The sequence below is a fragment of the Sorex araneus genome, chromosome 4 (assembly GCF_027595985.1).
Source record: "Sorex araneus isolate mSorAra2 chromosome 4, mSorAra2.pri, whole genome shotgun sequence".
In the NCBI taxonomy this organism is placed as follows: Eukaryota; Metazoa; Chordata; class Mammalia; order Eulipotyphla; family Soricidae; genus Sorex; species Sorex araneus.
Genome location: NC_073305.1, coordinates 86602025 through 86629781, shown reverse-complemented (window position 1 = coordinate 86629781; position 27757 = coordinate 86602025). Strand labels below are relative to the sequence as shown.

Here is a 27757-nt window from a genome sequence, read left to right as displayed (position 1 = left end):
GCATAGTATTCCATTGTATAGATGTACCAAAGTCTCTTCAATAAACAAATGGGACCACATTAAACTAAAAAGCTTCTGCACCGCAAAAGATACAGTGACCAGAATACAAAGACAATCTACAGAATGGGAAAGGATATGTACCCAATACCCATCCGATAAGGGGTTGATATCAAGGGTATATAAAACACTGGTTGAACTCTACAAGAAGAAAACATCCAACCTCATCAGAAAATGGGGCAAAGAAATGAACAGAAGCTTTTTCAAGGAAGAGATATGAATGGCCAAAAGGCACATGAAAAAATGCTCTACATCACTAATCATCAGGGAGATGCAGATCAAAACAACCATGAGATACCACCTCACACCACAGAGAATGGCATACATCCAAAAGAACAAAAGCAACCACTGTTGGAGGGGATGTGGGGAGAAAGGGACCCTTCTACACTGCTGGTGGGAATGCCGGCTAGTTCAGCCCTTATGGAAAACAGTATGGACGATTCTCAAAAAATTAGAAATTGAGCTTCCATTTGACCCAGCAATCCCACTGCTGGGAATATATCCCAGAGAAGTATAGTCGAAATGACATCTGCACTTATATGTTCATCGCTCCACTTTTTCATATATATATGGGCTTAGACTCTGCATTTCCTGGTAGGCCAATGCATCTTTCTTCCACCTAAAAAAAATTCCTCCCCATCCTGTCTGCTCAAAAGTAACCAGGGAAGAGCTCATAAAGTCCACCTAGACTTTCCTACCAGATTTAGGATTCTACACAGTGCTGGGGAAGTAAGTTATGTGATTGTCCCAGTTTAAGCCGTGTTTTCATTCTTTAAATAACCATAGGTAGGGAGGAACCATAATATGTATATTATAGATGCATATGTATAAAATGTCTATGCATTATTTGTGTACATGTGTGAGTATATGTTTTGGGAAATGTCTTTAAAATAAAAGTAGTAGGCCAGGTGCAGCAGGTAAGGCACTGACATCACTTGAGGCAGATCTAGGATTTGATCCACAGCATCCAATATGGATCTCTGAGCACTGCAAGTGGTGAGTCCTGAGTGCAAAGCCTGGAGTAACACCGAGCATCACTGAGTATGCCCCCAAAACCAACCCCCCAAAACAAATAAAAAGGGATGGGCATAATGGTATATGGATGAGCAGTCCAATACCCAGAGTTCTTCTAAGTGAGTTAAACTAAAATCATAGGCTTTGGACTAAGTATCTGGGAACTCAAGGTAATTGAAACATATAGGGAGAGATATTCAAATTTTGCACAATTTTTATTGTTGCATAGATTCGGCATGTAAGGGGGAAATCACTTGTGAAATAGGGATGTGAGAACAGGTAAAGAAGAATGTCCATTCAGATTTTACCATAGAGGGACCGGCAGGTTGGGGCATTTACTTTGTACATGGCTCACCTGATTCATTCCTTCTGCACTACATATGGTCCCCTGAGCATCTCCAGGGATGATCCCTGAGCACAAAAGGTAGGAGTAAGCTTTGAACACTGCTAAGTGTGGGCCAAAATATAAAGCAAAAATTTAGCACAGATATTATTAAAATGTTAGCATTGATGTTCCATCAAGTAGCAGAAGAAGCAAGAAAAATGTACATAATTAAAAACAGTTCTTCACTGATGAGAGGACTGCCAAGCCGGGGTCAGGGGTGGGAGGCTGCGTGCTCAGCTATTCTCAGCCAGGAGCACCAGTGGTTGAATGTGAGGTTCTTTTCAGACTTGTGCCTGTGACCTCAAATCCTACCCTGGTAGTTCCAGGGGCCTCTAGAGCTACGTTCCAGCAATGTTTGCATAGCATATGATGCTGAAGCTGAAACAAGAGGTCATGTGCATAAAAATATGCCCCAACCCAGGTACCATCTCTTCAATTCAACCCTTTGTTCTGATTGGACGTCTCCTTCCCACATTATCCCACACTTGAGAACTCTCTTTATGCCAAGATCCTATGCAATCTATGTATAGAGAACACATACATAGAACATATATATAATCCTGTATATATATAGCATATACATCTCAAGATATATTAGAACATATATCTCCTTTCTTGGATCTTAGTTTTCCTCAGCATTGAAGACATTCTTTACTTTTCATCAGCACTTTTTAGCACACAATACCCACTGATATTTTACAGAAACCCTAAGCTTGGTGTGATATATAAATTGAGCCTAAAGAACTTCTGTGTACATTTAAGTGCTTCGTGGGGTATATTTGAGAGATTTGTGAACTCTAGATAGAAATTTGTTCTAGAAGAGACTCCCCGCCCCCCCCCCACAATCTTCATTCATATTTAAATGAATTTTTTTCTTTTTTGTTTTATTTTGGGGCCACTCATGGTGGTTCTCAGGGGTTATTCCTTGCTCTGCAGTTAGGAATACTTCTGGTGGTGTTGGGGAACCCCATATAAGACACCGGAAATCCAGTCCAGATCAGTCACGTGCAAGGCTAACACCCTCCTCTCCATACTAGAGCTCTGGTCCTGGAACTCTTTTTCTTATTGGTTTGTTTTTCTTTTCTGTTCTTTTTTCTTTTCTGTTTTTGCTTTTGGGTCATCTGGTGAAGTTCTAGGTGCCATATGCAGTGCCAAATACAAAACAGGGGTTGGCTGTATGCATGGCAAACACCTTAATCTCCTTACTTTCAGGTTCCTTTCTATCCTATTTCTTAACAACCTTGGGTGACATAACCTTACAGTCCTATCTCATGCAGTTAAAACTTGGGGTCACTAATTCAGAAATGTAATGTTCCCTTCCTTTTCCTGAAGGCTCCAACAAGACGCCCTAGGAGTGACAAACTCATGGCTACCCCTTTCTCTCTTGCTCCCATCCTTTCACATAATTTATTTATTTAAATTGAATCACTATGAGATAGAGAATTATGGAATTTTTCATGATTGAATTTCAGTCATACAATGTTCCAACATCCATCCTCCATCAGTGTAATTTCCCACCACGAGTGTCCTGTCCCCAGTTTCCCTCCCACCTCATTCATGCTACCCTCCACCCTAGTCTACCTCTATGGCAGGGACCTCTGTTCTCTCACTCTCTTTCTCTCTCTCTCATTTTAGGCATTAGAGTTTGTGATACGATGCTGACAGGTTATCATGTATGTCCCTTTACCTCCTTTCAAGACTTAGTTCCTGTCCAGAGTGATCATTCCAACTAGAGTTGTCAGAATGGATTCTCCTCTATCTTAACTACTCTCCATATCCCACAACATTGACCAATTTTTGACCAGTCCTCCCAGCCCTTAATCCCTGGCATTAGGTATTTGTGTCACATTATATTTTTTACTATCCCACAAATAAATGCAGTAATTCTATATTTGTCCCTCTCCTTCTGAATCCTTTCATTCAGCATTATGCTCTCCAAGTCTATCCATTTATAGGCAGATTTCATGACCTCATTTTCCCAAATAGTGTATAGTATTTCATTGTATAGATGTACCATAGTTATTTTTATCCATATGTCTATTTTCGGGCATTCAGGTCGTTTCTAGCTTCTGCCTATTGTGGATAGTGCTGCAGTGAACATAGAAATGCGATGGTGTTTCTGTTGTTCTTTCACATTCTTTTGCTTCTAGAACACACAGAAACAATGACATGAGAACAATACCATTTTCTTCAAATTTATTTTTTCTTTTCTTGCAGTGAATGGTATTATTTACTTACATTTTCAAAAACAGAAGCTCCTAAGAGTGCTCTCAAGCAGTGCTCAAAGGACTGGGAGTTCTCCTGTCCTGGGGAGACTCAGCCAGCTGGGCTGCCGACTGCTGGGTGGTTTGGCATGCATTTCAACTTATTTTTCTCCACATGCAAGAAACAGGAGACTGATTGTAAAATACTCTGTAGCACTGAAGACCAATAAGCCTTTAACCCCATTCTGCAGTCATAGCCTCTGGCTGATAGTAGTCTGTCTAGAGAGCACTGACTATTGATTCCATGAGAACCCAGTAGGTATGGAGACCTTCCATAGCAGTTTCTCATTGTGGATGTGCCATCCAGATTTACTCTACCCCTAGCTTTCACCTTGGGGATCATTTTGGGTGGCTCAAGCTAAACTACCTCTCTTAGAACCCTCTTGGTTCTGAGGAAATGTTCAAGTTTTTCCATACCAAAGATATTAAAGGTATCTACACTATTGCTCCCTCTTTTCTTTTCTTTTTCTTTTTCTTTTTTTTTGCTCTGCCTTTTCTCTCTTAATTATTTCCTCTGCAGCAAATATGCTGCATCTGTAGACAACATCCAAACAAAGAAGAGATGACCGTCTTTCCTTTCAGATAACTCAAGTGACTGTCCAAGTGGAGAGAAGTGCTTCATTCCTCCCAGATGGGAAGGAGAGGAAAAGGCCAAGACCAGTATACCTAAACTGATGACTCACCCACATCTGAGAATTCCTTTGAATCTTTTCTCTTTGTTACTCACATTGCCTGGGGCGGGGTCTGTCCAGGGATGGATCAGATGGAAGAGTGAGATTAGCTTCCTCTTAATCAGCCCCAAGGAAATCTCCCACCCTAACTGGTCATGGCTCACTTACAATATGAGTTCTTATCATCTGTTTGTTCCTAATGTGGGTCCTCTCATGAGTTTGTGGGTGCTGGAGTCCTGTTCAAGAAATTGCTACATATGTAAAAGGGTGCTCCAAAGCATCTTTAGTAGAAAAGGAGAGCAACTGTTTATTGGTTTGATTTGTCTATTTTGTTTTTTATTATATCATTATCATTATTATTATTATTATTATTATTACTTTGTGTGTGTTTTGATTTCAGGGTGGGAAGGAAGTAAGAATAAATTGAGGGATGGCTGAAGGAAGAATGATAAGGAAAATTAAGACCTATTCAGGTTTTTTTGTAATCTTGGTCAAACAAGATTCTATATAGCATTGGAATTCTAGTCAGTTGCTTTGTTGTCAGGTTATACTCATGAAGTCAAACTAGGGAGATGGCTGAGTGTATCTGAAACTCAGAAGGGCAGTTACTAAATATCAGTGCTGAGTTTGGTCATGCCAGACTAATGACCAGTGACTGAATAATGGGTTTTCTCTTGTATTTGTTTACAAATACAAGAGGTTGCCACTTGATTTCTATCAGTCAGTAGATTGACCCACATAGTTGAAAGCTAGGATTTATTACTTGTAGCAAGTGTGGAAGGATGGAGATAATTCTCAAAGAACTACCTCCTTGGAAAGCGAATTTAGGGAGGTTTTAATATTTTATAGAAATGGGATCTAGGGCTTTGGTTATAGCATCAGCTGGGAGTGAGGTTTTATCATCCCCTCATTGATCTTATTTCTTCATATATCACCCATTCAGAAAATGGCATTCTGAGCATGTTTGCAGGGGAGTTTTCCAAGTGAACACATCACTAGTTCAATGCAGGACAAATCAGAGTCTCTATTGTGGTGTGAAGTAAATAGTTCTGACTGGAACCTGTTGTGTTTTGAGTGATTTGGGGCATCTTTGGGAATATATAGCCTTGCTCAGGAGGAGCTACTTGAGGAGCTAAAAGAAAACAGCATTTTGAAAATATAGTATGGCAGGTACAGTGCTTACCTTGCATGGGGATGACCTGGGTTTAATCCCCAGCATTCCATATGGTCCCTCAACCTCCACCAGGAGTCACCCTTGAGTACAGAGCCAATAAGTCAGTAAGTACTGAGCACTGATGGATGTGCTCGAAAACAGAACAAGACACTCACAAGAATTTTGGAACTGAGCAGCTCACTGCAGAGATGCCTCTGGACTTTAAGCTAGGCTGATTTCACCAAGGTGCCACAGATGGGAGTAGGCGTTGTTCCCTCCACCTGTCCCCTAAGAATCCCCACCAGAACTCAATGAGAAGTGCAGGTACTCGGGTTCAGTGACAGCAAACTCCAGGCCTCAAGGGATAAGGGATGGGCCCACCCTTCTCATCTCCTCATCCCTGTAGGACCCTGGAAGTCATGTCTACCAACTGCCTCCCACTGCTGTTTAAGCTCCTTAGTGGCCATGATCCAGAGACACACAAAAGAATCTCATAACCGAGCAGCTCACTGCAGAGATTTCTCCAGACCCTAGTTATCTAAAATTTTAGAACTCCAGGACATCTCAGGCTATTCGTAACAAGCAAAACAAAATAAATTATCTAACATCCACCTTTTTGGCAGGATTGAGTGGTGGTGGTGATGAGAAAATTCAAAATAGTGGTGTTGGGAAGGTAGAATGGTGGTGGGACTGCTGTCAAATATTGAGTGTAATCCATTATTGTGAACAACTTTATGAAAATAAATTTTTAAAAGTTTAAGATAAGAACAAAAAAGCATATCGGCATAGGTTTGGCCATTCAGCTGGGATGATCCACTTTCTCTAGTTCACACCTTCAAAAAAAATGGGAATCAGTATGCTTCTCAATATAACCATCAGCCACCAACAAAAAGTAAGGAGAAAAATGTCTTGGTTCTAAATACGTATCTATTTTATAACCAATGGCATATTCATTTTGTTAAAAATCTCATTGATATTTGAAATAACTTATAATCTGTAACTTTTTGATCTGGGCCAGTGAAACTTTGGTACAATCAGTAAGGAAGAGTTCCTTAATTGTGTAAACCCCTTTAAATAACTTGTTTCAACACATTTAAAGTAGACAGGCTGTTTTCAAAAGTCTTTAGGATTTGGGGTATTTACATGTAAATGCATACTAGTAATTAGAAATGAGTTTTAATTATTCAATAAAGTAGTACAGCAGGAACCCCACTTAGAAACCCATTGTAAGATACTTTCGTTGCTATATATACCTAAAAGTGTTGGCATTAGTCAGATCTGTTTTGGTTGCAAATGATGGAAAACCCAATTCAAACCCCAAATAAGGGCAATTATTGCTTCATCTAGCGTAGCAAAGTTGAGGCACAGCCGAGTCCAGGTGCTCCAAGAAGTGGTTTAGGACTTTGTTGCTCTGAAACTCTTGGTTCAAATTTCCCTTGAGTTGACTTCAGTTTTAATCAAGGCACACCTCCTGGATGTAGAAGAGGGTCCCTGGGATTCCAGATCAAAGAGCTGCTTTGTTTTGATTGTCTCCCGAACTTCTGCAAAGCTTCCAAGCTCTCCTTCCGCCCCAGCATCACTTCACATCTGGATTTCTTTTTTGTTTCTTTAGCTTTTACCGCTAGTTAACATATAGTTTATTAATTATAGTTTTGTAGGATTAGTACTTGTTTTCTACTATTTTCTCAGTAACATGTGAATTTTATGAAGATAGAGATTTCCCTATATTTGTTATTTACAAGCCTATTATCTCCAGGGTAGTCAAGTTGTCTACCTGGGCACATAGCCAACTTTCAAGAAGTGTATTTTGTGTGAATAACTGAATGAACATTTTGAGTAAAACCCTCAGTATTATCTCTATTTGGTTGGGTCCTAAAGCTACCACTGGATGTGCTATGAGCAGGGAAGTTCCGCTTCTATTTCTTGGCCAGAATAGGCCAGAGGACTAGGTGTGGCCTGTTAGCCAGAACTACATGGTCTGAGAGTGGGTCTGAGAGTGAGGGAGGATGTGCCACTATTGTCACTGTCACTGTCACTGTCATCCCATTGCTCATCGATTTGCTCAAGCAAGCACCAGTAACATCTCCATTGTGAGACTTGTTGTTACTGTTTTTGGCAAATTGAATACGCCATGGTGAGCTTGCCAGGTCCTGCCATGAGTGCAAGATACTCTCCATGGCTTGCTGGGCTCTCCAAGAGGGACAGAGGAATCGAACCTGGGTCGCCCGCATGCAAGGCAAATGCCTTACCCACTGGGCTATCGCTCCATCCTGGTGCCACTATTACTAAGGACAAACAATTTAATGTTGATTATAAAGGTGGAGAGAAAATCATGCTTTATGTCAGGGACATCTCCCTTTGTGTGAAGAAACCAAATTCAAGTTCCAGGGAGGAATCATAAAACTCCTAGTTAAAATCCAAAATAAAATCAGCCACACCCTTTAAAATCATGTGATGACTGTGGCTCCTGGTATGTCGTCGTCATCATCATCATCATCATCATCATCATCATCATCATCATCATCTCATTGATCATTGAATTTCTCGAGCTGTCTCACTAATGTCTCCATTTGTCCTAGCTCTGAGATTTTAGAAGGCTCTCTTTACTCGTCCTTCCTCTTCTGGTACTTAGGTTCAGGTTTTTTTAAGGGAGGGGTGGGGAGGAGGAGGGGGGGTTGCCTTACTAATCTGTTTAGCTTACTAGAAAGGAACCCTCTAAATAACAGGAAAGATCTTTAGTAGGCCCCAGTGTCTTGTGGGTCTCTCACTTTTTTTAGGCCCTCTAAGTGAGGTTTCCACACCCTTGTCTTTTGCTCTGAGCCCCCAGAACCAGGGCAGGGAAGGAATATCAAGTACTATGTCTGATCCTGCCAGTGGAAGGATCAAATGAAGAACTACTACAAGGATGGGGGAGATACTTTTAATAAGATTTAAGTTCAAATATTTGGCCTATAAATATCTTAGTAGACCTTGTTTCTGTTCAAAATCCTATACGTTACAGATGCAAATGTAGCCTGGATTAGAGATTCATTGTGACTTCCACAAAGGGCCCAGGACAGACACCCTGCCCAGAGTTTTGATTGTCTATTTGTTTTCTGTTTTTGGGCCACTGATGCTCAGGGGATGCTCCTGACTAGGAAGTCAGGAATTATTTCTGGTGCTGCATAGGTAACTGTATGGAATGCTGGGAATTGAAATCAGGTGTGCCACATGTAAGGCAAGTAACCTTTTCCCTATACTATGGCTCTGGCTCCCCAGACCCCCACTTTGTTTTTGGGAGTTTCATCTGTGGCCTTAAACTTCAACAACTTTTAGCAAGAAGCAGCCAAATGATGTTTCTTTTCCCCTATTTCCTGCCACAGTTGGAGCCCCTTGCTGAAGAGGGATTTGGTAGGAACAAAAGAACTGGAAGGGCCAGATTAGGGACAAGGACCTTACAAAAAGGAATCACCTGGTGTGGAGGTCATAAGGGAGGCCTAGGGAGTGCCTGATAACCTAGATGACATAATGTCCCCCATTTTAATGACCCACGCTTTTGGGGAATTATTGAAGACATGCTCATCCACCCACCTTCACTGAAAAGGTATAAAAGGGGAAGGTTTCAGTCTTCCTTCAGAATCCTGCCCGAGGAGACACTCCCATAATCTGAAAGCTTCCCTGGCTCCTGGCTTTTCTATTTTCTATACTTTTCCTTCTTTTCTATTATCCTAAATAAAGTACTTTACTGAAGAGAGAGAGGGGAGAGAGAGAGAGAGAGAGAGAGAGAGAGAGAGAGAGAGAAAGGGAAGGAGAGGAGAAAGAGGGAGAGAGAGAAAGAGAGAGGTGTCTCATAATAACAAGAGAATGGGCAGGGAGAAAAAAAACTTTCCTACTTTTTGGGTGTGGAATGGGATGGGGGATGGTTTTTGGGCCACATCTTTCAGGTCTGAGGGGCCAAACCTGGTGGTGATGGGATTTAAACTAATATCACCAGTGCACCAGTGCAGTCACATGCAAGACAAGTGCCTTAACCTCTATGCTATCTCCCTGGCCCACTTTTCTACTATTAAGTGATTAACAATATTATAACATTTTTAATCCTCTTATTAATTTGGGATTGCTGGTTAGTAAGATTTTATTGATTAGCTTCATGATTTCAAACTCATTTAGTTGGTCTAGGAAAAAAAATTATGACTTCACCAGGAAAATCCAAGTTAAAATTGATAGAAACGTGTGTGTGTGTTGCCACTGTAGCATTGTAATATTTCAATATTTAATGATGTTTTGTTCTCCACATTGTGTCCATTACAAAGTATTAATTGTAATTCTTGGATAACTCATGAGCTCATTAATTCTTTTCCAGCTCTATCACTGACACGTTAATTCATGATGCCACTGACTTGTACCTAAATTATTGGCTAAGCATTTTGTTTATCTTATACTTGCCACTTTTGTCCTTCTCCAATCTACTCTTTATTTTGGAGCCAAGATAATCTTCAAAACTACAGATTTGTTCATTTGATGCCACTGTTCAAAACTCTTTAGTAGCTTCCTATGGTTCCTAGGATAGAGTCCAAATTTTCTAACATGATTTGAGTGTCTTTTCGATGTGGTTCCTACCTACATCTCTGGCTTTAATTTCCAAACCCTCTTTTATCTCCTGACTGCATAGTGATCCAGCTTCTGCCAACTTCCAGTCTCTGAAACCTTCAGTGATTAATCTGGTCTAGTTTGTATTTTTGAAATATTTTCAATGCTAAAAGGTGCTCAACATTGTAAAGTAAATGGAAAATTCTGCGTAGGCAAGAGTTTTTGATTTTTCTTCCATATTTGTCATCAAAGCTCTACTATTATTGCTTTCAGCCTGGTCATGGAGAGAGTATTAGAATTGGGTACTCTATTCAGTATTAGTAAAAACTGGATTTTACATAGACTTTGGCACTTTATAATCTGTAAAGCTGCTTCCCATTCTATCTTTTCTTACTCCAAGCAATATATGAAGTAGGAAAGACTGTGGTTATTTCACTTTAGCAATAAAACTGGGGTCGGGAAGGGAAGGTAACTAAAACTGAATGGTCCTCCTACTCAAGATGCACACAGCCTTTTTCCTAGTTAATACATAGATTTCTGGTGTTTGCATGACAGAAAGGCAAACAGAAAATACTCCATCCACGTCTGAAACAATTTTCAGTTTCAATTTTTCATGTTACTTGGAGATTCCAAGTGGGGTTTTATTCCATCTGGTTCCTTTCATAGCATTCTAATAGAGCTACAAAAATTATATTTCTTTCCCAGATTTTCTTTATATTTCATATTTTGACAGCATTTAAAAATTTCTATGATGAAAAACCTGAAGATATTTTTATTTATGGTTCTTTGAATTGGAATTTATGCTCATATAACTCTTCTTTGTATACAATGGCTATATACAAGTTATGTATTTGTTTCTGGTGCTCTTTCATTTTCTCCTTTTTTCACATTAGTGTCTTTCAACTATGAATCCTGGGTCAAATCTGTTCCACTGCCTTTTTTGTTAATGAGCAGAATTTCATTGAAGCAGAGCCATGTTCATTTATTATGGAATTGTGTGTTCTTCATGCAGCAGTGGCAAAGGGGAGTAGTCACATCAGAGATTTGCCTGGCCTGCAAACCCACAACTATTTACTATTTGGCTCTTTGCAGAAAACCATTGGCAGCTTGGGATGTGTCTCAGTGGTATAGCTCCCGCTTTGCATGTGTGAAAACTTGCCATTTCACAAAGAAAAGCAAATCTTTGCCAACCCCTGCTTTCTGTATTTATCTGAATGTAGTGTATGTGTAAGTCAGCCATCTATTTTTTTTTCCATATGGCCAGTCAATTTTCTCAGTGTTTTGGATCAATCATGCAGTTGTGGTACAATTTGAAAAATAAATGTTCCCCAAATATAACCCAACTCCTGAAATCTATGAAGTTTACTGTTTTTGGCAAAAGAAATTTTGCAGAGGTGGTTAAGTTAAAGATGTTGAAATGTGGCAGATTGTTCTGGGTTACCCATATGGGTCCTTATCAAAGGCACTGGGAGAACTTGGGTAAGGAAACAGAGTAAAAGTGAAAGAGAGATAGAAGGGAAGGGGTTTGAGAAGGGATGAGGGGGAGCACAAATGCATGTGAGGGAATGCAGTTACCTGAGGCTGAGAAAGGCAAGGCAAGGAATTCTCGGGTCAGTCTCCAGAGGAGAAGCTCTGCCCAACACTCTGATTTTAGTTCCGGGAGACCAATCTCAGATTACTAACCCCCAGAACTGTAATAAGATGATACATCTATGGTATTTTCAGACACTAATTTTGTGGTAATTTCCTACCATGGTTATAGGAAATAAAACATTTCTCTGACAATTAAATGGTTGCTCTTTGATATACAAAATTTTTATTTGATACAGACACATGGTTATGTCTTTTATAAATAACAAACTTGGAATCTGGCAAAGGATGTGAAAAGGCAAAGAAGTGTATTTATTGCAAACCACCCCCCCAAAAAAATTTAAAAAAACAACAACTCAGCCATTGTGAATGCGTGAGGAGTGGGCAAAGGCTTAGCCTGTTTGTTTGCTCAGTAAGGGAGAAATTCTTTTTGGCTTTTATGAGTTTTCTCCTACACTTTCCTTATTATTAATCAAATAAATGCAAATTATAAACAAAATTAACATTGTCTTCACAATTAATTGGACAACTATAAGAAAAAGGAGTAGAAAATCTAAGGAACAGATTTTCTGAGCCACTCAATTGGAATATGCTGCTAGCTGGTGTGGATGTACATGGAATCTTCCTAAAGGACAGTTTCATAATTACACCCAAAGTCATCACCCTGGGTCTAGAGTGGTAGGGGACTTGCTTTGCATGAGGCTGACCTGGGTTCAACCCCGACACCCTATATGGTTCCCTCAGCCCACCAGAAATGTCTCCTGAATGCAGAGCCAAGACTAAGCCCTGAGCACTGCCATGTGTGGCCCCAAAGCAAAACAAAGCAAAAATAAAGCAAAACAAAGGCATTAACTTGACTATGTGCCCTGATTTAGTAATAGTGCTCTAAAGAATTTGTTGTGATGAGATGATCATCAGTGTATGCACGAAAATCATGCTCAAGAGCCTTTTCATCTCTATTTTTTATAAAAGCAAAACAGGATAAAATTAAACATGAAAAAATAAGGGATGAGTGTAGAAATCATTTAAGATGGGATATTATGACAGTATCATGATGTTAAATAATAAACATTTGAGTATGTTTGAACCACATTGAGAGAATTTTAAAAACAATGGTACATAAGAATGATTTAACTTTTGTATGCAAATGAACGATCAACATAGGAAAGGAATAATAAAACACATGTTAGTCTATTACATTAAGAATATAGTTTCTTTCATGTCTTTCTTTTTTTGTGGAGCCAGGGATCTAACCCAGGGCCGCACAATGAATGACAAGTCATTTCTCTATATCTGAGTCATATCCCTAGCTCTAAATCCCTTTCGCTTCTCTATATTTTAATTTTAAACATTATTTGAAGGAAATTATTTTCAAATCTGTATTGTTTTTCAAAAAAAATGTTTTTTTTTAATGAGCACTTCAGGGGTTAGACAGATAGTACAGCAGAAGATAGTATATTTGCCTTGAACATGTCCAACCTGGGTTTGATCCCTGGTACCCCATATGGTCCCCTAAGTCCCACAGGAGTAATTCTGGAATGTAGAACCAGAAGTAATATCTGAGCACTGCTAGGTGTGCCATAAAATCAAAAACAAATAAAAATAAGCATTTTCTTCACAGTCAACTCTAATCCAATCTATTATTAGGGATGATTATAAAAACACTTTATAATCTGGTCATTTTTTCTGGTCATATTTATCTGGTCAGAAATATTTGAATATTTATATGCATATGTATATATGCATACAATGAGTCACTGTCATCCCATTGTTCATCTATTTGTTCATCGAGCGGGCACCAGTAACGTCTCCATTGTGAGACTTGTTACTGTTTTTGGCATATCGAATACACCACAAGTAGCTTTCCAGGCTCTGCCATGTGGGCGGGTTACTCTCGGTAGCTTGCCAGGCTGTCCGAGAGGGACAGAAGAATTGAACCTGGGTTGGCCGCATGTAAGGCAAATGCCCTACCCACTGTGCTATTGCTCCAGTCCACACACAATGAGTAAAATGTATATATTTGTAAATATGTATATATGTATATATATATACACACATTGAATATATATACATGAGTCTATATATATTTGACAATGAGTAGAATGCAGGAGGAAATTTTTATTATGACCTAATGAATTTAGTACATTTAACTGAAGGCTATAGCACTATAATTCTTTAAAGTCTAAGAATTACATTTATTGAATTGGCATAAAATCCTCATAGGAAGAAGGAATACTCTTGTAAGCGTTTCCATTTATTTTATAACATAGTATTTCCTAAGCACTTTGAGTTTTGCCTCTTGGTTTTTATCAGTCACATATTTTTATTCATAGTATCTATGGTAAAACTCAAATTGGATAGCTGCAAAGGCTATCTTCTCTTTCACATCTCTCGAAAAGAGAAAATCAAAAATCCCTATTTTGATTAATCAAAATATGGCTTATTGCACTGTCCAAATCATATTGTGAATTTTGATCTAAACTCTAGTTTCTTGAACTATGGATCATATAATTGAATGGTTCACAAAATGTGGGGTTCACAAACATTTGTTTTTTATTTTAATTTTTAAATTTTTATTTACTTATTTATATATATGAGTTTATTTTTTGCTTTTTAGATCATACCCGATGATGCACAGGGGTCACTCCTGGCTTTGCACTTAGGAATTACCCCTGGTAGTGCTCAGGGGACCATTTGGGATGCTGGGAATCGAACTCGGGTCGGCCGTGTGCAAGGCAAACGCCCTACCCACTGTGCTATCGCTCCAGCTCCACATATTTGTTTTTTAAACACACTTGTTACTTCTTATCAGTAAATGGTTGGTGTGTATATCTATTTCACATACTTATTCGATATACTTAAAAATATCTGGGGCAAAAATGCTCACGTGTGGAAAAAGTTTAAGGATTCCTTGTCTAAATCTTTTTGCCAAAAAGAATGGTAGACTTAGCACTGGGAACAATTCTGTGCACCGTCTGTTCATCACAGTTAGAACTGTTTGCTGCTCTGTTGTGGATCCAGCCAGCTGATCTGCACATTTAGAGTTTGCTCTGACTCCTTCTCCTTCCTTCGGGCACACATTCAGCCAAGACCACCAGAGATTAACCGGTAATGATGCAGAAGGCTCACAGTGCTCACACAGAGCTGAGCGCAGGCAGCATTGCCCTGTCAGATTTTGTCTTCATCCAGGGGAGATAGCACAGCAAGTGTTCTCAAGGGCAGAGGGAAATGGTACGTGAAAAACGCCCCCATTCCATCTCTTTGGTCTGCTAGAGAGTTTTATATTAATGCTAATGTCACTGTCTTCCCTTTGGAAGAAGAGTACACTGGATTTTCTCTAACTCACAAACGGTGTGGGTTCAAAGAGTTCCTTTGTAAGTTGGTTATCTGGAACTTGGAAATATTTATTTTTCCTCCAAGAAAGGCTAACTAACCTTGTGTTAAGGATCCAAGGTAAGCCCTCAAAGAAGTGGGCTTCATCTTAGTCTTCTTGATGTCTGATTCCAACAGGAGAGTGTCAGCGACTAAGGAGCGACTAGGGAGAAGAGGAGTGAGTGGGAGGGAAAAGTTATATTTCCAAAGTGGACTGCTGGGATGTGGCTCTTCATTTTGACCTTCCTAACGCAATTCATTTTTTTTCTTTTTATGTCACACCCGGCAATGCACAAGGGGTTACTCCTGGCTCTATGCTCAGAAATTACTCCTGGAGGTACTCAAGGAACCATACGGGATGCTGGGAATCAAACCTGGGTCTGCTGCGTGCAAGGCAAATGCCCTATCCACTGTGCTTTCATTCCAGCCCCAATGCAATTCAGTTTTGACTGCGGAACTAAAATAGAATATGTTCTTTGTCCCGTTGACCTAAGGGAGACTTCCAGACTAGCTCTGGAATACCGAGCATTCTGGCAATGAAGAATGCAAAGCCAAGGAGTCAGCAATAGTCAACCATTCTTTTATTGTTCTGCTAGTTACCACCTACTGGGATTTGGGAGACTATGACATAGTCACAGCACTTGGACCAAGTACTGGTGAAAGAAAGGGGAAGATGAGAGGTAATAAAAAATCAGGCTTTTCTGTCCATTTCCATGTCTGAAAACTTGTATCTTTTTGCTCTGTTCCTTATATTCCACAGGCAAAGGGAACTCAGATTTAACACTCCCCAAACCCCAGTTTTTCAATAGCCAGAAAACATTTTTTTCACTAATTATGCTCTGTCTTGAGTTTGAGAATATATACTCCTAGAATTAAAATAAATAGTGCCAGACACATGGCAGGAGGATTTTTTAAAAATAAATTTAGTAGAGAATCATGTGATGTACAGTTACAAACTTATGAACTTTTGTGTTTGCATTTCACTCATACAGGGATCATTTACCCATCCCTCCACCAGTGCCCATTCACCTCCACCAATGATCCCAGTATCCCTCTCATCACCCCCACCCCATCCCCCACCACCCCACCCTGCCTCTGCGGCAGGGCATTCCCTTTTCTTCTCTCTCCTTTTGGGTGTTGTAGTTTGCAATAGGTTTTTAACATTATCTCAAATATTCCTTTGGAGATTCCAAATCCAAAGGAATTCTTGGTGAGATCCTGGGACCTCTTTACTGTAAGGGTTCTGTTCTCCTACTCAGCCCTTCTTGGGGATTCTTATCAGCTCCCCACCACTTCTGTGTATTTCTATTCTGAGCCTGTCACATATACCACATTTATTTAACTACATTTGTTTATAAAGTATTTATAGTACATTATAGTATGCTGTAAATATCAAGGTATCAAGGTATCTGTCTTGAGTGTTTTCTGCCTTGAGTGTTTTGGCTTGTCCACGAAGACTTATTTAGCTGTCACTACTTGTGGAAAGAATTCCTGGGAACAATCAGCCCCTTTGTGTGATTTAGGTGATCCAGGTTTGTTTTCCTCTAGAACTTGAGTATCTCAACAGAGGGTATTTGTAATTTTTGTCTTTTCCTGCACTGGGGATAAACCCTGAAAGACAGAATCTGTACTTTCTTTCTAACCCCATTTCAGTGCTTGACAAATGTTTATCTGCACAGAATAAAACACACAATTCTTTGTGTAGCTCTGGATAATGGTGAAGCTGCATGCAGAAATGGGGGAGATAATGTGCATGTATTTGAGAAATAGACTTCTATTTTTCAATATAAAGGAATTCATCTGTGAGTTTTCTTATATTTTTAACATGATGTGAATTCTATTCTAATGGAATAATTTTTACTTCTTCCCTCTTTCCTAAATGATTTAGAAAAACACTGGCAATTATTCACTTGGAATAAAGATTGAAGTCATACAAAATCAACATGATTTTAAAGTGCATTTACCCACAAAGATTATTTTCTTTCTCTCCTGACCATTTGGTAAGATGTTCTCTGGGACTGTGTAATTATGGATGAATGGCACTGAAATGCTTGAACAATAATTTGTAGGAAATACAATTATGACTAGAAGTCATTAGTGGGAGTAAATGAGTAGTTTGTTGGTTGACAGGTCAACGTTGAAAGCCCCAAGTGGTTAAACATTGTATTAAATTACAAGTTAAGAACTTAACCTTTTGTCATTTAGACATATTAACAAATTATTGAGCTTTTTAAACAGTATTTTTATGTTTTTGGATTTGTGGGAGGGAAAGGAAGGGAGCTACCTCATCTGGGTTTCTTAGAAGTTCTGTGAAGCAAGATGACTCACATTTGAAATGCATATAGTATTTTCTTGATCTGAAAAGCCAGGCAGTTCACCTTGTGTGTCTCTTAAATAGCATTTAGGAAGCAAGGGATATGATTTTTGAATATCAAAGCTAATTGGCTACAATTAATTTACAATTATTTCCAGAGATTAGGGATCTGACTCTGTGTCCTGTTCTTTGATTGTGGATTAGAAAACCCATTTTTTTTTTTTTTTGCTTTTTGGGTCATACCCGGAGATGCTCAGGGGTTACTCCTGGATCCACACTCAGGAATTCCTCCTGGAAGTGCTCGGGGGACCATATGGGATGCTGGGAATCGAACCTGGGCTGGCTGCTTGCAAGGCAAATGCCCTACCTGCTGTGCTCCAGCCCCAGAAAACCCACTTTCAAAAGAGTCTGGTTCTGATATTTTGTCTTCAAAACAGCTTTCTAATCTGTACTATCTATTAAAAGAAAAAAATCAGTAACAAAAACAGTTCAAATTCAAAGTAAAAATTCTTAGCTATGATTGGTTTACTCTAGATTTTTAATAAATATTTATGCTGGTTTTCTTCTTTTACACATGTTGGTATGATATACCTATGGAGGATTGCGATTGAATGTCCAGAAACAAAATTTAAAAGAGTTCATGCAAATCCATATGAATTGAATGCCAGTCATGTGCTTAGACTATGGTTGGAATTGTGACATATAGAAAGAAAATATTAGTTCATAGCCTTGAATTCAAGGTGCTAACTGTTGAGGCCGGGAGATAAGACACAGCAAACTGTGTTAATTATGGAATAATTTAGTACTGAAATATATATATTTCATGTCTCCCCAGGCTTCTTTGAGTCTGTTCAGCCTGTGGATGTTTCATCAGTGATAACAAAAATTGCATTTCTTTTCTATCCTTCTGTCCCCTCAACTCATAGAGAAACTCCAGCTCTTTTCAATATTCTTGCCTGCTTCTTACAGGGCTTCCTATGACAGTCTTCAGGTAAATTCATCACATTAACTTTTTGCCACAGTAAAGTGAGGCACAGTTTGTGGACATTTTCCTCCTATTTTTGACTTTCAAGATCACTTTTCTATGTTCAGGAAGGAGCTGATCCTTGCACTGAAACCTGAGTATCTCGGTGCCTAGGACTCAGGGTTCCATGTGGTAAGAGTGTGCTATGTTCTGTGAAGTACAGTGACAGCCTTTGTGTGCCACTGAGCATCTAGACACCAAAACTTTGCTTCTCTATGTCTTATTCAGGACTTTAAAAAGTCTGTACACATTTATTGCACAACTATGATCTAGTAGCCTGTTGTTACTGAAATTAATTAATTAGAACTTTGTGCAGTTTTGTACCTGTTTTTCCTTCTCATCAAAACTAAATTGGAGGATAGAGCTAGGGAGATGGTACAGCAGGTGGGGCACTTGCCTAGCACATGTCTGATCTGGGTTTATTCCAATGCCACATATGATACCTAGAGCCCACAAGGAGGAATCTTTGAACTCAGAACCAGGACTGAGCCCCCGGGCCCAGTCAGGCGTGCACAAAAACCAAACCAACCAAAAAAACTAGAAAACTAAAATATCCTAAATTGGAGGGTGGGGCTGAGCTCAGTGGTAGGACAGATGCATCACATGTATCGCACTCTGGATTGTAGCGTCAGCACCATCAAGAAAAAAAAATTTCTCAAAATGGAAATGGATTTTCTACGATCAAATAAGTGAAACAATATCACATGGGTAGGAGGCCTGTTGTTTGGATAATGTGAGAATCCCTTTCAAAAAACCAAGTACATTACCAATTTTTTTTCTCTGATTAAATCAAGATAGAGCCTTACAAATATCTGTACTGAAAAGGACTCAAGCCTTCTGGCATTGACTGGTCAATGAATGCCACACCAGAAAGACTTCTGTGACTCAGTCTCCTATTTTTCTCAATAGCAAACTAAATATCGTATCCTCATTGATATTTTGCTACAATTTATATTCATTTGGTTATGTACATTTTTCTCTTTTTGGGTCACACCCAGTGATTCACAGGGGTCACTCCTGGCTCTGCACTCAGGAATTACTCCTGGCAGTGCTCAGGGGACCATATGGGATGCTGGGAATGGAACCTGGGTCGACCTCGTACAAGGCAAATGCCCGGCTCGCTGTGCTAGCAACAAAAATTCCGAATAGAACTAGAGTGTGAGGTCCTTGTCGTTCTGTTAGAGGTAGGAGGAGTTGGTTGGGGGGGATGGTTGGCTGTGAACCTTGATTACTCTGCTTATGTGTGCAAGTGTGGAATGATGGTTATAGGTAATACCAGGCTCTTTAGATTTCTAGGTGTTAATTCTTTAAGTGGTTTGATGAATCTTTCACATGCCAGGTGTGTCTTGTTAAATATTGCCGTGCAGGTTTACGTGCTTTTTTACCATCCTTAAGCACTGAGCGGCATCAATGTGTGACGTGGCTCTATGGATTTATTGGATAATATGAGCTTAGGCTGTATTTTTGTTCTAGGAGGTCTGAGGGACATTTGTGCCCTCATTTCCACTGTGGCTCTCTTCTCTTTAGCCAGCTGGGACAGCCCCATACTGACATACCAGGGTCTTGGCTGAAGAAATACCTAACCAGTATTCCTCTGGGACTTTTGATATGGTCCTGGATAGGGTCTTTTGACTTTTCCTTTGGACTGTACCCAGAGGCCACATTGGTCCTGTGATTTCTCTTTCTTTCTTGTATCAGCTGGATTAAGGCATGTTTTGCATACTTTCATGAGTTGTCATAATTGTCTGTATCAATGACTTGCCACCAGTCAATATAAAATATTTCTACATGTACCTTTAACTTTTTAATGGCTACTAGTAGCACGGCAGTTGGCAATTGTTTGTAACCATATATTTATTGTTTATGAGAAAGAATTCTTTGGTAAATCTTTGAGAATACTCTTTCTTTTCTTGTATTTAGGATTCTTAGGGATAATCTCAAAAGTGTAATGAAGACAAAGGATATAAATGTGTTTATGACTAGATGCAAATTATTGTTGATTTCCAATAGCTTATATTATTTAACACCAGTTACATCAAGAATTTGTTAGAGCTGGTTCATATCTCCAGGAGCATAGGATATTAGTATTATAGAATTATCTTGGCTGACTGGTTTAAAGGACTAGAGCAATAGCACAGCGGGTAGGGCGTTTGCCTAGCTTGAGGCCGACCCAGGTTCGATTCCTCCACCCCTCTCAGAGAGCCCAGAAAGCTACCGAGAGTATTTCTCCCTCACATCAGAGCCTGGTAAGCTCCCCATGACGTATTCAATATGCCAAAAACAGTAACAACAAGTCTCACAATGGAGACGTTACTGGTGCCCGCTTGAGCAAATAGATGAGCAATGGGATGACAGTAGCTTTAAAAAACTGTGTGATAGGTGTTCTGTCCCACTTTTCTGGCAGACAACTCCCAGAGCAAGGATGTCCAGTAGAACTCAGTCTAGGAGATAATTTTCTGTGTCTGTACTCTATAATAGAGAACGACTGTCTTGGGTACAAGTAACTTTTGAGCAGCTGAAATGTGACTGGCCTGACTTAAGAACTGGATTTTTGTTTTACTTAATTCTACTTAAACTCAAATGGCTGAGTGACAAATGTAGCTACGAAAGCCATATTGGACATATCTAGACTTGGATAATCCAAAAGTTTAATTTTTTTTTCAGGAATGTTTATTGAGACATCTTGATTTACAAAGTTGTTCATCATAGACTTGTTTCGGGTATACAACATTCCAACACCAATCCCACCACCACTGCCCCTCCTTCTCCCTACGCCCCAGGTCTCCACACACCTCCAGCCCGCACCCTTCAAAGGCATATAAGAAATTTATTCCACATTACTTGGTCTGATAAAACTTAAAGAAATGGCATGTAGAATTATCAGAAAGTAAATCAATAAAAATCAGTGATAATTAACTGTTATATGTTTTTAACGTTTCTTAATCTGGTAGAGGACAACCATATGCACCATTAGTGAGTGCCATACTCAGTGCCAGGTAACGGGAAATTTCTCCTGTCATTTAAAGGAGCTCTTATAACACTTCTTGCAAAACTAGTTTCAAAGCTACGAATTCACTAAGTTGTTGCCAGTCTGGACTGCAGTGATAGCACAGCGGGTAGGGCGTTTGCCCTGCACGTGGCTGACCCAGATTCGATTCCTCTGTCCCTCTTGGAAAGCCTGGCAAGCTACCAAGAGTATCCCCACCGCCTTCATGGCAGATCCTGGCAAGCTCCCCGTGGTGTATTGGATATGCCAAAAACAGTAACAACAACAAGTCTCGCAATGGAGACATTACTGGTGCCTGCTTGAGCAAATCGATGAACACAGTGCTACAGTGGTTATGTACATTATTTCAAGTCTCACAACTATGAATGCTTATCAGCATACTTTTCCCTGACAACCCCTTAAATATCTCTTGACTCTTCCATTACCTTTACTCTCCGGGGCATAAAGTCAGATTCTCATAATCTCTCTCTTTTTGGTGGAGGGGTTTGGACCACACTTGGTGATGCTTAAGTGTCACTTCCGGCTCTAAGTTCACTCCTGACAGTGTTCAGAGGATCAGATATAGTGCCCGAGAAAGACTGCAAGCCAAACACCTTATCCCCTATCCTATCCAAGCCTCCCTGTTCCTTCTCTGAAGCCTGCTCTTCAGCTTAGACTGGTCAGCATTGCTTTTCAACTTATAAATTGCTTCCTTGTCACTAGAACCCTTCTTTGTTCAGCAGTTCCTGTGATTGTGCAGGACAGTTCTGTGATAGTGAACAAAAATGGGTATAGCTCCTTCTGTCATGTTTAATGGCAAGAATTGAGAATTTCCAGAGGCCAAATTGAAATGGGTTAAGTTTTGAAGAGCAGAGAAACATGCTGATAAAATAAATTATAACATAGAGCTGAACTAGTTAGGAGGTCTCTGAGGTTGCTCCAAAAGAACTAAATTCAATGTTATCCTGAAGAGTAAGAAAGAGTGAGTTAGTAAGAATTTCAGTTAAGGAGCCTCAGGGAAAAGTCTTCTGGAATGTTCCTTCCGCTCTTTCCTTGGGCTCCTCATGGATTAATACAATCATGAAAAAGGCAGGATTAATAGTACAGTGGGTACAATGGGTAAGTAGGGTGCTTGCCTCCACAGGGCCTACCCAGGTTTGATCTCTGGCACCCCATAAGGTCCCCTGAGCCCACCAGAAGTGGCCTATGCTCAGAACCAGGAGTAAACTCTGAGGATTGTCAGGTGTAGCCCCCACACAGAACAAACAATTTAAAAAAATATGGTCTGCAGGGAGTTCTGAGACCTCTCATCAGTCCCAGGCCCTCTTGTCAACTATTTTGTCCCTGTCTTCTTTTTATGCAAGCATTCCCCCCACACACAAAGCAATTCAAACAACAGGCCCACAAATGAGCTGCCCATTTGGTTGTGTGTAAAATCTCAGATGCAAGTAGAGCTTTGGCTCAAGTCAAAACTCCAGGTCTGATATCTCATGGGATGAACTGCTCCATGAGATCTGTTGGAAGTGGTGGAACTTTAAGTGTTTTGGTCACACATTTTGTTCTGCAGTGCTAGGCTTTTCTAATTTATTGAATCTCTGTGAGATATACAGTTGCAAAGTTGTTCATGATTGAGTTTCAGTAAACATGTTCCAACACCCATCCCTTCACAGCAGTGATGCATCAGTAGTGATGGCTATTTATTTAAACCCAGGACATCATGCATATAAAGTAACTGTCCTATTACTGAGTCACCCCTCTGGCTCTATAACTGTGTTTGGGAAAAGAAGATAGGGGGAAAAGAGAGCTGGCACACAGATGGAAGAGAAAGAATGGGAGGGTAATAGAGGTAGGAATTATTCTGCTCTAGTTTGCAAAAGGAAGGGGATTGGGCTTCCTGAAAAAAATTTATAAAGAATTTTTGGTTTTTTAGAAAATTTTGATTTTTTATTTGAAGCAGTGCTTTACAATACCATTAATGACAGGGTTTCATGCATACAAAGTCACAGCACCACACCCACCAGAGTGCCATTTCCTTCCACCATGTCTTAGAGCCGTCTCCCTGTCACCCCACCCCTACTTTGCTCCTTGTCCCTGGTAAAGCCCAGATCTGTAGAGAGGTTCCGGTTCTCAGGCACACTTAGCTCTTTAACTACTGAAGAAAATAAGCACTCAAATGTGATTGAAACCCAAATAAACCCCCAACGATTCTCAGGTAGATTCAAAGCAGGCATTTCCTCCCAATGGAGGAACTTTCTGCTGCCCCAAATCTTAGGAAGAAATAGAAGGCAGATTGCTAAGCCCAGAGACATCTCCAGAACAGACATTTGTGTTCTCTACTTTCAGAGTATAAAGGATTTATTTATTTATTTATTTATTTATTTATTTAATTTATTTTATTGAACCACCAAGTGGAAAGTTACAAAGTTCTCAGGCTTATATCTCAGTTATACAATGCTCAAACACCCATCTCTTCACCAGTATCCATATTCCACCACCAATGAAAACAAAAAAACAAAAAAAAAACAGTATACATCCCACCCCTCACCCCCCAACCCCCCCCCCCCCCCGTGCGTGACTGATAATTTCACTTCCTTTTCTCTTTACCTTGATTACATTCCAGATTTCATCACACAACTCACTATTGTTGTTGGAGTTTCAAAACAGACTCACTATTTTTGTTGGAATTTATCCCCCAAGAATACACCTCTATTAACAAGGAAATATTTGATAATAAGTTTTCCACTGATGAGAATGAAGAGATAAAATGTCGCGCGGCTGCGGTAGCGGCCACGCGGTTTACAATTTCTGTGTTCTAGTAATTAAGTCCGCGGAGATTTAAGTTGGAAAATGAATCATTTCCCTTCCTGGAACAGCATGTAGCAAAAGCTTAGTTCACAGTCTCCATACATAGTCGCAAGCACTTGTTGGAACCCCAAATCCTAAAGCTGTCTCTGGTTCCCACTCGTTCCATATCCACCGGCTGTGCAGAGGCATGGGCATCCGGGTCGAAACTCGGCCAGAGCTCGGGCTCCAGTCCGGGCTCTAAAGGATTTTTTTTAAGGAATTAGGTATCATAAAGTAAGATCAGATCATTGGAGGGTCCTGGAAATCAGGAAGGAAATTTGGGGCTTTGTTAGAGTAGTGTAGGGTAACACTGCATCTCGATGAACAAAGAAGGATGTGATAAGGATAACTTTGTAAAGGTTTGAAAATGCAGAATGGTCAGAAGGATAGAAGTATTTGCAGAGAATTTAACTCAGATTGTTACTATCACTATTTTAGTATTCTTGTGTTAGAGAGGATGATAACTTACTTGCATGTCAATTCCCAATACAGGGGTAGAAATATGAGGCTGACTCACATGAAGCTGATTCACATGAAACATGAGGCTGACTCACATGTTGAGTTAGTCATACATGACTAACAAAATGCATGCCTTCATGTTGACATAGTCATACATGAAGGCATGCATTTTTGCAATGATAACTATTGTGTTATTCAGTTATAAAATGGTATTGCTTTCTAGATTCTTCATCAACACCTTTTTGTTTGTTCGTTATGGGGCTACACTTGGCAGTGTGCCAGACTTACACTCAGGGATCACTTCTAATGAGGCTTGAAGGACCATATTTGGTCCTGAGGATCAAACCCAGCTCAGATGCATGAAGGCAACTGCTACCCTATTGCTTTGGCCCCAACATCTGAAAATATATATGTGCTTATGTTAATATTAACATTAACTTCAAATATCTCCTATGATTAAAAAATTTTATACCAGCTTGGGGCTGAAGTGATAGCACAGCAGGTAGGGCATTTGCCTTGCATGTGGCCAACCCGGGTTGATTCCCAGCATCCCATGTGGTCCCCTGAGCACTTCCAGGAGTGATTCCTGAGTGCAGGGCCAGGAGTAACCCCTGAGCATCGCTGGGTGTGACCCAACAAGAAAAAAAAATTATACTAGCTTAACTATTATATATAAGAATGATTAGGTGAAAAATAACTTTGTTTTCTCTATTTAGGTTCTGCCAAAAATTAGGTTGCATATCACATAGTAGGCACTAACTGCATGTTGATAATTATAACAACTGACCACAGAATTTAATAGTGTTTTATCTTTGAGAAACATTTTTCTATGCTTTGGAGAGGGTATATATACATGTGAAAATATGCAAGAATGAATCATAGAAATTCACATATATATGCACACGCATATAAATGAACTTTATTTTATTGATCCCAAAGGTTAGAATGTACAAGTAAAGAATAAAATTTAAATTATTTTCTTTGGGGATGATTTATGTCTCAATTTTCACCTGCCCTACAATTAGACATTTTGAACTCTAAATTTTTTTTCAGACAAAATTATTGCCCAAGTAAACTTAAGAAATTATGTCATTAACCCAGAGACCTTTGGAAAGCTTAGAACAACATTATTGGTAGAAGCGCCTGCATGCTCACAGACAAATAAAGAGGAAAGTTTAAAATAATTTGAAAATGATTTATTGTCGGCCACCTCTGTAGTTAGAGATTCAAGTGTTATTACTTTACTTTAGTGCAACAAGGGAGGACAGCGAGTTGCTGTGGGCTGAAGGTATATTATGATCTATTGGGAAGGAGGAAGGCAATGTGCTGACGACAGAGGCTTTTGGAGTGAGCCTGTTCAGAACCATTAGCTGAACCTTGCTTCAGATAATGCCATGAATTAAAACAAAAATTGGCTTTGGATTTTTCCTTTGACCCTTACTGAAAAAGGCCAGAGTAAACTTGTGAGACAGATGGATTTTTTGAATCCTTTGTAGTTAAAGAATCATGGACCATGGAGTGGAAATCAGATGGCTATGTGGGACCTAATGCAGACTCAAGTACCTAGAGTTGCAAGATAGCCCTTCATTATTATTATTATTATTATTATTATTATTATTATTTTTATGAACAATCCTATCCTGCTAACCCTGAGTTTTAATATTGTAAGACATCACTTGAATACATTAGGGTTTAGGACAACCATTCTGAGACAATTTTGATTAAAAAAAATAATATACTGCTTATAATTGAATTGAAGTATTCAGTGTAGAAATTGTGAACTTCTCTATTGGAGAGTGTAAGAGCTATTTGATTTTGTTCAGAATGAGAACGGGGTGGTAAAAATATATCCTCTAAACACAGCACAATGCAGAGAAAGACTTAGACTTATTGAGGCTCTATTATACGACAAGATCAAAAGTCTAATAGACATTTTTCTCCTGTATAATCCTTCTAAAACTCTATGGAAAAGACCTTTTTACTGTGGCATATAATTTAGGAAACTGAGGGACTGGAGCAATAACCCAGCAGGTAGAGCGTTTGCCTTGCATGTGACTGACCTGGGTTTGATCCCTGGCATCCCATATGGTCCCCCAAGCACCACCAGGAGTTACTCCTGACTGCAGAGCCAGGACTTAACCCCTGAGCATGGCTGGGCATGACCCAAAAAGCAAAAAAAAAGAAAAGGAAATTTAGAAACTTGAAACACATCCTTTTGTGTTTTGCACAAAGGAACATAGTGAAGGAACAGCAAAACTGTGAGTTTGTGATTTTACATGTTACCTATAGATTAATTTTTATAATTATAATACTTTCCTGGATTGTTGTCATTCTTATTTGCTTGTTGTTCTCCTCACCTCATTGTGCTCAGGGCTTACATCTGACACTGTGGGCAGATATTATTCTTGGCAGTGCTCAGAGGATGCAGTTCAGGACAAACAGCTTACGCCCTGCACACTCTCTCTGGCCCCTACTATTATGTTTTCAGAGCTGGGAATTGAAGGCAGGGTCTTTAGCATATGAGACAGTCTACACACTCATTTTACCTATGAGCTACATCCCTGGTCTTAATCTGAATTACTTTTTATTGCCACATTGTGACAGTCCAGAAAATTAATATCTCAAGAATGCAGACTTCAGTGCTCTGAGAGAAAAAGCCCCTGGCTTTCCGTGGCTCTTCTTTTTCAGGATGCCTTGGCAGAACAATGTGAGTATCAGATACTAAAGGCAAGTTTTCCTTGGACTACTTTAGGGTTGCTCCCTGAAATATTGGTCACCCATCTCCGAGCAGCTGCTTATGCCCATGATACAGTGTTGGCCCTGGAAGACCCTGTGGACTGGCACCAGGGTGATGAAGTTGTCATCATCAGTGGAGAGGGTGTGGACAGTGCCAAACCCATGGAAGAGGTTGTCATAGTGGAAACTGTGCATGATTCAGACCTGCATCTGAGGGATCCCTTGAGGTAATAAGTATCAGAGTGGTTCTATTAGATACACAAAGATAAGTGTGTGTGTGTGTGTGTGTGTGTGTTGGCTCTGCCCAGTGGTTCTGAAT

General features: G+C 39.7%; 1 protein-coding gene across 1 annotated transcript in view; it reads left to right on the top strand.

Moving 5' to 3' along the window:
* The window catches only part of PKHD1 (PKHD1 ciliary IPT domain containing fibrocystin/polyductin), a 552653-nt gene that overhangs the window by 202760 nt on the left and 322136 nt on the right, over nt 1-27757 (top strand). Inside the window, exon 37 of the mRNA XM_055136692.1 lies at nt 27455-27665. Coding sequence (XP_054992667.1) covers nt 27455-27665 — 211 coding nt within the window. The remainder of the gene's footprint in view (nt 1-27454; nt 27666-27757) is intronic.